Here is a 10,003-nt window from a genome sequence, read left to right as displayed (position 1 = left end):
AGCCCAGGAGTTTGAGACCAGCCTGGGCAACAGGCTGAGGTGGGAGGATGACCTGAGCCCGGGAGGTCAAGGCTGCAGTGAGCTGTGATCGTGTCACTGCACTCGAGCCAGAGCATTGGAGTGAGACTCTGTCAAAAAAAAAAGAAAAAAAAAGGAAGGATAAAAGGAAGGAAGGAAGGGAGGGAGGGAGGGAGGGAGGGAGGGAGGGAAGATGCCATTCTGTCTTAGATTTAAGTGGACTTTATCTGGGCAGAACACACACACATACACACATGCACACACACATTGTGGAGAAATTGCTGACTAAGCAAAGCTTCCAAATGACTTAGTTTGGCTAAAATGTGAGCTTTTAAAAATGTGAGCACTGCCAAGGGTTTTTCCTTGTTGACCCATGGATCCATCAAGTGCAAACATTTTCTAATGCACTATATTTAAGCCTGTGCAGCTAAATGTCATTCAACATGAAATACATTATTATAACTTGCATCTGTCTAAAATCTTGCATCTAAAATGAAAGATAAAAAATAAATAAAAATGGAAAACATGCATAGAAATACGTGAGGGAGGAAAAAATTACCCCCAAGAATGTTAGTGCACGCAGTCACACAGGGAGAAGACTATTTTTGTTTTGTTTCGATTGTTTTGTTTTGGTGACCTAACTGGTCAAATGACCTATTAAGAATATTTCATAGAGCTAATGTTCCGATGCTCTAATCTCTCTAGACAAGGTTCATATTTGTATGGGTTACTTATTCTCTCTTTGTTGACTAAGTCAATAATCAGAATCAGCAGGTTTGCAGTCAGATTGGCAGGGATAAGCAGCCTAGCTCAGGAGAAGTGAGTATAAAAGCCCCAGGCTGGGAGCAGCCATCACAGAAGTCCACTCGTTCTTGGCAGGATGGCTTCTCATCGTCTGCTCCTCCTCTGCCTCGCTGGACTGGTATTTGTGTCTGAGGCTGGCCCTACGGTGAGTGTTTCCGTGACATCCCGTTTCTACATTTAAGATTCACGCTAAATGAAGTAGAAGCGACTCCTTCCAGCTTTGCCAACCAGCTTTTGTTACTAGGGCAAGGGTACCCAGCATCTATTTTTAATATCATCAATTCCAACTTCAAAAAGAATGAAGTTCCGCTGAGCTTACTGAGCTGGGACTTGAACTCTGAGTATTCTACCTCATTACTTTGGTACATTGGATTTGTAATGCCTGGTAGCTCTATTTCCTCAGACAGATGATAGAAATAAAGATATGATATTAAGGAAGATGTTAATACTGAATTTTCAGAAAAGTATCCCTTTATAAAATGTATTTGGGGGGCAAACTGCAGGAGATTATATTCTGGCTCTATAGTTAATCAAAGTGTATTTATTGATTAATCTTTAAAAGGCTTAGTGAACAATATTCTAGTCAGATATCCAATTCTTAAATCCTCTAGAAGAATTAACTAATACTATAAAATGGGCCTGGATGTAGTCTGACATTCTTTTATAACAACTGGTAAGAGGGAGTGACTATAGCAACAACTAAAATGATCTCAGGAAAAACTGTTTGGTCCTATGTACGGTACATTATATCTTTTCAGTAATTCCACTCAAGTGAAGAAGTTTAACAAAGCAACTGTTCTCAGGGGGCCTATTTTCTCCCTTAAAATTCATTGTACACATCCCTGGTTGATAGCAATGTGTCTGGAGGCAGAAACCATTCTTGCTTTGGAAACAATTATGTCTGTGTTATACTGAGTAGAGAAGCTCATTAATTGTCAACACTTACATTCCTGATAATGGGATCAGTGTGTGATTCTTGTTTCGCTCCAGATTTCTAACACCATAAAGAATAAATCCTTTCACTCTGATCGATTTTGTTAACTTCTCACGTGTCTTCTCTACACCCAGGGCACTGGTGAATCCAAGTGTCCTCTGATGGTCAAAGTTCTAGATGCTGTCCGAGGCAGTCCTGCCATCAATGTAGCTGTGAATGTGTTCAGAAAGGCTGCTGATGAGACCTGGGAGCCATTTGCCTCTGGGTAAGTTGCCAAAGAACTCTCCCACAGGACTTGGTTTTATCTTCCCGTTTGCCCCTCACTTGGTAGAGAGAAGCTCACATCATCTGCTAAAGAATTTACAAGTAGATTGAAAAATGTGGGCAGATGTCAAGTATGCCCTCTGAAGGATGCCCTCTTTTTGTTTTGCTTAGCTAGGAAGTGACCAGGAACCTGAGCATCATTTAGGGGCAGACAGTAGAGAAAAGAAGGAATCAGAACTCCTCTCCTCTAGCTGTGGTTTGCAACCCTTTTGGGTCACAGACCACTTTATGCAGGTGATGAAAAGTAAAGATTCTATGCCCAGAAAAAATGCACAGATACACACACATACAAAACCGTATATGTGATTTTAGGAGTTTCACAGATTCCCTGGTGTCCCTGGGTAACAACAAAGCTGAGAGTCCTTGTCTTAGAATTTTAGGAAAGAGGTACAATGTGTATTAACCCATTAACAAAAGGAATGGAATTCAGAAATATTATTAACTAGGCATCTGTCTGTAGTTAATTTGGATCACCCCAAACCCAGGGCTTTTGCCTAATGAACACTTTGGGGCACCTACTGTATGCAAGGCTGGGGGCTGTCAAGCTCAGTTAAAAAAAAAAAAAAAGACAGAAGAGATGGATCCATGAGGCAAAGTACAACCCCAGACTAATCCCAGGATCACCCAACTTCATGTGCAAGAGTGACTTCTCACCTTCATTAGCCAGTTCACAATTTTCATGGAGTTTTTCTACCTGCACTAGCAAAAACTTCAAGGAAAATACATATTAATAAACCTAAGCAAAGTGACCGGAAGACAGAGCAATCAGGAGACCCTTTGCGCCCAACAGAAGAGGAACTGTTAACTATTTACATCTCCTCAGAGAAGAATTTCTGTTGGGTTTTACTTGAACCCCAAGAACCACATGATTCTTCAACCATTATTGGGAAGATCATTTTCTTAGGTCTGATTTTAACTGGCTTTTTATTTGGTAATTCATTTATGTTTATATAAAATGCCAAGCATAACATGAAAAGTGGTTACGGGACTATTCTAAGGGAGAGACAGAATGGACACCAAAAATATTCCGATGTTGTTGTGAATCTTTTTCCTTGCACCAGGACGAAAAAAAAAAAAAAAGAAGTGAAAAGAAGAAAGGAGGAGGGGCATAATCAGAGTCAGTAAAGACAACTGCTATTTTTATCTATCGTAGCTGTTGCAGTCTAATGGGAAGCAATTTCCAACATTCAACTATGGAGCTGGTACTTACATGGAAATAGAAGTTGCCTAGTGTTTGTTGCTGGCAAAGAGTTATCAGAGAGATTAAATATATAAAAGGGAAAAGAGTCAGATACAGGTTCTTCTTCCTAGTTTAGGTTTTCCACTGTGTGTGCAAATGATACTCCCTGGTGGTGCTCTCAAAGGTATCCTCACACCACAAGGGAGAGGAGCGAGATCCTGCTGTCCTGGAGATGTGCAGAGTTAGAACAGCTGTGGTCACTTAATTTTGGGTGATCCAAATTAACTACAGACAGATCATCAATCTTGAATCACAAGGACTCTTTCTTAAGTAAACATTATACCCGCCGGGCACGGTGGCTCACGCCTGTAATCCCAGCACTTTGGGATGCCGAAGTGGGCATATCATCTGAAGTCAGGAGTTCAAGACCAGCCTGGCCAACATGGCAAAACTCCGTCTTTATGAAAAATACAAAAATTAGCCAGGCATGGTGGCAGGCACCTGTAATCCCAGCTAATCAGGAGGCCGAGGCTGGAGAATCCCTTGAATCTAGGAGGCAGAGGTTGCAGTGAGCTGAGATCGTGCCATTGCACTCCAGCCTGGGTGACAAGAGTAAAACTCTGTCTCAAAAAAAAAAAAATTATACCTACATTCCATTCTTATCAGAGAAAAAAATCTACAGTGAGCTTTTCAAAAAGTTTTTACAAACTTTTTGCCATTTAATTTCAGTTATGAGTTTTCCCTATTTCTGACTTAGTTGAGGGGAAATATATATAATATGTTTATGTGTGTTAGTCAGGGGGCGGGGGGTACTACTTTGCCATGCCATTTGTTTCCTCCATGCCTAACTTAACCCAGACTTTCACACCTTATAGGAAAACCAGTGAGACTGGAGAGCTGCACGGGCTCACAACTGAGGAGGAATTTGTAGAAGGGATATACAAAGTGGAAATAGACACCAAATCTTACTGGAAGGCACTTGGCATCTCCCCATTCCATGAGCATGCAGAGGTGAGTATACAGAGCTTCGAGGGTTGTTTTGGTTTTGGGTTTGGTTTTTGCTTTTGGCATCCCAGGAAATGCACAGTTTTACCTAGTGTACCACAGAAATGTCCTAAGGAAGGTGATGAATGACCGAAGGTTCCCTTTCCTATTATACAAGAAAAAATTCACAGCACTCTGAGAAGCAAATTTCTTTTTGACTTTGATGAAAATCCACTTAGTAACATGACTTGAACTTACATGACACTATTCATAGTCTATTCATTCCACTTTATATGAATATTGATGTATTTTCTGTTGAAATAATAGTTTATGAGGCAGCCCTCCAGACCCCACATAGAGTGTATGTAACAAGAGATGCACCATTTTATTTCTCAAAAACCCGTAACATTCTTCATTCCAAAACATATCTGGCTCCTCGGAGGTTTGGACAAGTGATTCTTGGCAACACATACCTATAGAGACAATAAAATCAAAGTAATAATGGCAACACAATAGATAACATTTACCAAGCATACACCATGTGGCAGACACAATTATAAGTGTTTTCCATCTTTAACCTACTTAATCCTCAGGAATAAGCCACTGAGGTCAGTCCTATTATTATCCCCATCTTACAGATGAAGAAAACGAGGCACCAGGAAGTCAAATAACTTGTCAAAGGTCACAAGGCTAGGAAATACACAAGTAGAAATGTTTACAATTAAGGCCCAGGCTGGGTTTGCCCTCAGTTCTGCTATGCCTCGCATTATGCCCCGGGAAACTTTTTCCCTTGTGAAAAGCCAAGCTTAAAAAAAGAAAAGCCACATTTGTAATGTGCTCTGTTCCCCTGCCTATGGCGAGGATCTTCAAACAGTTATACATGGACCCAATCCCCCTGGCTTCTCCTTAATTTCTTAAGTCATTTGAAACAGATGGCTGTCATGGAAATAGAATCCAGACATGTTGGTCAGAGTTAAAGATCAACTAATTCCATCAAAAATAGCTCGGCATGAAAGGGAACTATTCTCTGGCTTAGTCATGGATGAGACTTTCAATTGCTATAAAGTGGTTCCTTTATTAGACAATGTTACCAGGGAAATAAATAGGGGCTTGTTTGACTTCTGGGGCCCACAAGTCAACAAGGGAGCCCCATCTACCAAGGAGCATGTCCCTGACTACCCCTCAGCCAGGCAGCAAGACACAGACCCCAGTCAGGGCAGGAGCATGGTTTCAGTGGTGCCCAGCACAAGACATTGCCCCTAGAGTCTCAGCCCTTACCTTTGAGTAATAGATCTGCCTACCTGAGACCGTTGTTTGCCTAAGACATGGGTCTCAGCCTGATGGGAACCATCTAAAAAGGTTCATTGACATACTGCCCACATGTTGTTCTCTTTCATTAGATCTTAGCTTCCTTGTCTGCTCTTCACTCTTGCAGTATTCATTCAACAAACATTAAAAAAAAAAAAAAAAAAAGCATTCTATGTGTGGAACACTCTGCTAGATACTAGAGATTCAGAAATGAAAATACATCCCCACCCTTGGAATGGAGGGGAAAGGACTGAAGTAAAACAGATTAGGCAGGACCGTCAGCCCAGCTTGAAGCCCAGATAAATATGGAGAACAAGAGAGAGCAAGCAGTGAGAGATGAGACCCAATGCCTCACTTTGGTGACGAGTGCATGGTGGGCTTCATGCAGCTTCTTCTGATAAATGCCTCCTTCAGAACTGGTCATCTCTACCTTGGCCAGTGACCCAGGTGGTCATATTAGATTTACCAAGGGAAATTGGAAACTTTTATTAGGAGCTCTTAAGCCTCTTCACTTCATGGATTTTTTTTTCCTTTTTTTTTTGAGACGGAGTTTTGCTCCGTCACCCAGGCTGGAATGCAGTGGTGCAATCTCAGCTCACTGCAACCTCCGCCTCCCAGGTTCAAGCAATTCTCCTGCCTCAGCCTTCCGAGTAGCCGGGACTACAAGTGTGTGCCACCACACCAGGCTAATTTTTGTATTTTTCGTAGAGACAGGGTTTCACCATCTTGGCCAGGCTGGTCTCGAACTCCAAACCTCAGGTGATTCACTCGCCTCAGCCTCCCAAAGTGCTGGGATTACAGGTGTGAGCCACCATGCCCAGCTACTTCATGGATTTTTGATTACAGATTATGCCTCTTACAATTTTTAAGAAGAATCAAGTGAGTTGAAGGTCAATCTCACCATAAGACAAAAGACATTTTTATTAGTTGATTCTAGGGAATTGGCCTTAAGGGGAGCCCTTTCTTCCTAAGAGATTCTTAGGTGATTCTCACTTCCTCTTGCCCCAATATTATTTTTGTTTTTGGTATGGCTCACTCAGATCCTTTTTTCCTTCTATCCTTAAGTAATCCGGGTTTCTTTTTCCCATATTTGGAACAAAACGTATTTATGCAGTGTGTCCAAACCTCAACCCAAGGCCCGTATACAAAATAAATCAAATTTAACATGCCTTTACTGTCTTCTACCTCTTTCCTGACCTCAATTTATCCCAACTTCTCTCACTCTGAGAACCAAGGCTGTCCCAGCACCTGAGTCGCAGATATTCCACTGAATTTGATAGAACTGTGTGACTATCTGGAACAGCATTTTGATCCACAATTTGCCCAGTTACAAAGCTCAAATGAGCTCTAGTGCATGCATATATATTTCAAAATTCCACCACGATCTTCCACACTCTGTATTGTAAATAGAGCCCTGTAATGCTTTTACTTCACATTTCATTGCTTGTTATACATAAAAATATACTTTTCTTCTTCATATTAGAAAATGCAAAGAATAGTAGGGTGGGGGAATCTCTGGGCTTGGAGACAGGAGACTTGCCTTCTTACTGTGGTTCCATCAGTATGTAGACTGGGGCAATACAGTAATTCAAGTCTGGTTTGCTCATCTGTAAAATGGGAAGAATGTTTCCAGCTCCAGAATGCTAAATCTCTAAGTCTGTGGTTGGCAGCCACTATTGCAGTGACTCAACGCAGTTTTGCATTCTCCCCACCTTTTTTTTCTAAAACCAATAAAATAGATACAGCCTTTAGGCTTTCTGGGATTTCCCTTAGTCAAGCTAGGGCCATCCTGACTTTCGGCGTGAATTTGCAAAACAAGACCTGATTCTGTACTCCTGCTCTAAGGACTGTGCATGGTTCCAAAGGCTTAGCTTGCCAGCATATTTGAGCTTTTTCCTTCTGTTCAAACTGTTCCAAAAAAGAAAAGAATAAAATTAACTAAGTTGGCACTGGACTTCCAGTGGTCAGTCATGTGTGTCATCTGTCACACTTTTTGGGCTCTGGTGGAAATGGATCTGTCTGTCTTCTCTCATAGGTGGTATTCACAGCCAACGACTCTGGCCCCCGCCGCTACACCATCGCCGCCCTGCTGAGCCCCTACTCCTATTCCACCACGGCTGTCGTCACCACTCCCAAGGAATGAGGGACTTTTCCAGTGAACCTGAAGGACGAGGGATGGGATTTCATGTAACCAAGAGTATTCCATTTTTACTAAAGCAGTGTTTTCACCTCATAAGCTATGTTAGAAGTCCAGGCAGATACAATAAAACATTCCTGTGAAAGGCACTTTTCATTCCATTTTAACTTGATTTTTTTCATTCCCTTATTGTCCCTTCCAAAAAAAAGAGAATCAAAATTTTACAAAGAAGCAAAGGAATTCTAGAAAGTATCTGGGCAGAACGCTAGGAGAGATCCAAATTTCCAATGTCTTGCAAGCAAAGCAAGTATTAAATATGATCTGCAGCCATTAAAAAGACACATTCTGTAAATGAGAAAGCCTTATTTTCCTGTAACCTTCAGCAAATAGCAAAAGACACATTCTAAGGGCCCACTTCTTTACTGTGGGCATTTCTTTTCTTTTTTCTTTTCTTTTTTTTTTTTTTTTCCTTTTTTGAGACAAACTCTCACTCCGTTGCCCAGGCTAGAATGCAGTGGCATGATCTCAGCTCACTGCAACCTCTGCTTCCTGGGTTCAAGCGATTCTCCTGCATCAGCCTCCCAAGTAACTGGGATTACAGGCACATGCCACCACGCTTGGCTAATTTTTGTATTTTTAGTAGAGATGGGATTTTGCCATGTTGGCTAGGCTAGTCTACAAACTCCTGACCTCAGATGATCCACCTGCCTCAGCCTCCCAAAGTGCTGGGATTACAGGCATGAGCCACTACACCCGGCCCCTACTCTGGGTATTTCTTTGATTTAAGAGAAGGGGAGCTCCAACAAGATACACCTGCAGCGACTCAGGCCGTCCGATCAGTTCAGGCCAGATCCACGCTGCAATCAGCCAGGTCAGGGGCCCCACACACCCAATTTACTTAGGCTGATCCAAAATCCATGTATGGAGAACTCACATGCACCAGGCACTATTTTAGGTGATCTGAACATAAAGAATAGGACCTAGTACCTGCATTTATTTAAAGAACTCACAATCTTTTGAGAACGTAACTGTTTCATCATGGTTTGGCAGGAGGCTATGGTACAAGGCACAGCAAGGGTAAGAAGGAGGAAGAAACCAACACCCTACAGAAATCAGGGAATGACTCTGAAAAGGTGTCACTTAATCTGAGTGTTGGTAATTCGTCAGATAGACAAGGGAAAAGGTATTCTAGGTAGAGAGAATACAGTTTGCAAGGCCCAGCCAAGTGAAACAATTTGATAAGATGAGAGAGCAGATGACGATTCAGAATGTTGAAGGGCAAAGGTATTGAGGTGGGATGGGTTATGCTGCTATCACAAATAACCCCAAATCTCGGGGGCTCAACAAAGTAAAAGTTTATGTCTCACTTGTGCCAGGTGCAGCGCAGAACTCTTTGCTCTAGAGACTCTTTAGGGTGGTTTTCCTTCTAATGGTGACTGTTTGAGACAGTTTGATTTAGTCTTATGGCTTCAAGGTCACTCTGGTGACATTTAGCCAGCAGACTGAGGGAACATAGTATGGTATTAGACCCCTCTGTGCTGAAGTGTCACACGAGTCCCACTGATATCTCACTGGCCAGAGCTAGTTACATGCCCCCATCTAGATGTGCTGAGAAATGTGGCCCTGGCTGGGAGCCATTTCCCAGAACAACTAACTCTATGCTCTGGAAGAGGAGCACTAATCTGAGTTGGCCAACAACCATCTCTACCACAGTAGGGTTGGGACTGGTGGGACATGAGGCTGGAGTGAAGGTTGGTTTTATCTGCCACCGATTACAGCTGTGAATTTGTCTTAAAAGCAACATGGGTCCATTGAAGGGAACCTTGACATCAGTCATGTGGCCGGGACAAGAATAGTTACCACTTGCCCATAATCTCCAACCAGGATTCTCCAGGAGAACCTTAGTTAGACACATGGCTTAGGCCTAAACCTACCTGAGTGGTCTTTCTATTTTCCTCCAAATTCAAATCTCAAATCTTGCTACCCTCTAACTGGCTGTGTTGAGAGAGGAAAAAACTTGAAGAGAATACAGCATAGGTTTGGACTTTTTCACATGCACTTTTCCCAAGATACATAGCAAAATCAATGTCTCCAATTCTATTAATGTTGTTAGCAAGTCCTTGTTCCTTGCATATTGGTTAATCCATAGCAAATTGCCATTTTTATAGATTAAATGGTCAAATATTGGCAATTTCATAAGGTTCAGTCTATTACCTACCATGATTGTATTGGTCACTAACCTGCCTATTTTTAGAATGCTACATATTCATTTGAATGCTGTTAAATAGCTATGGATTTTTATAATCAAAACAGG

General features: G+C 41.9%; 1 protein-coding gene across 1 annotated transcript; it reads left to right on the top strand.

Annotated features, from left to right (window-relative positions):
- Positions 1-864: 864 nt before the first annotated feature.
- On the top strand, positions 865-7,838 carry TTR (transthyretin). The gene is made up of 4 exons (XM_055292516.2): positions 865-967; positions 1,891-2,021; positions 4,136-4,271; positions 7,588-7,838. The coding sequence occupies exons 1-4, from the start codon at positions 899-901 to the stop codon at positions 7,693-7,695; spliced, it is 444 nt and encodes a 147-aa protein (XP_055148491.1). The 5' UTR covers positions 865-898; the 3' UTR covers positions 7,696-7,838.
- Positions 7,839-10,003: the final 2,165 nt, after the last annotated feature.

This window comes from Symphalangus syndactylus, chromosome 1 (assembly GCF_028878055.3).
Source record: "Symphalangus syndactylus isolate Jambi chromosome 1, NHGRI_mSymSyn1-v2.1_pri, whole genome shotgun sequence".
Lineage (NCBI taxonomy): Eukaryota > Metazoa > Chordata > Mammalia > Primates > Hylobatidae > Symphalangus > Symphalangus syndactylus.
This window is presented reverse-complemented; position numbering and strand designations above follow the sequence as displayed.

Excerpts from the sequence above, each read along its gene's own strand:
- TTR (XM_055292516.2), top strand. The coding sequence starts at position 899 with ATGGCTTCTCATCGTCTGCTCCTCCTCTGCCTCGCTGGACTGGTATTT. Across the intron at positions 968-1,890 it reads TGTCTGAGGCTGGCCCTACG|GGCACTGGTGAATCCAAGTG; the intron begins GTGAGTGTTTCC and ends CTCTACACCCAG. Across the intron at positions 2,022-4,135 it reads TGGGAGCCATTTGCCTCTGG|GAAAACCAGTGAGACTGGAG; the intron begins GTAAGTTGCCAA and ends CACACCTTATAG.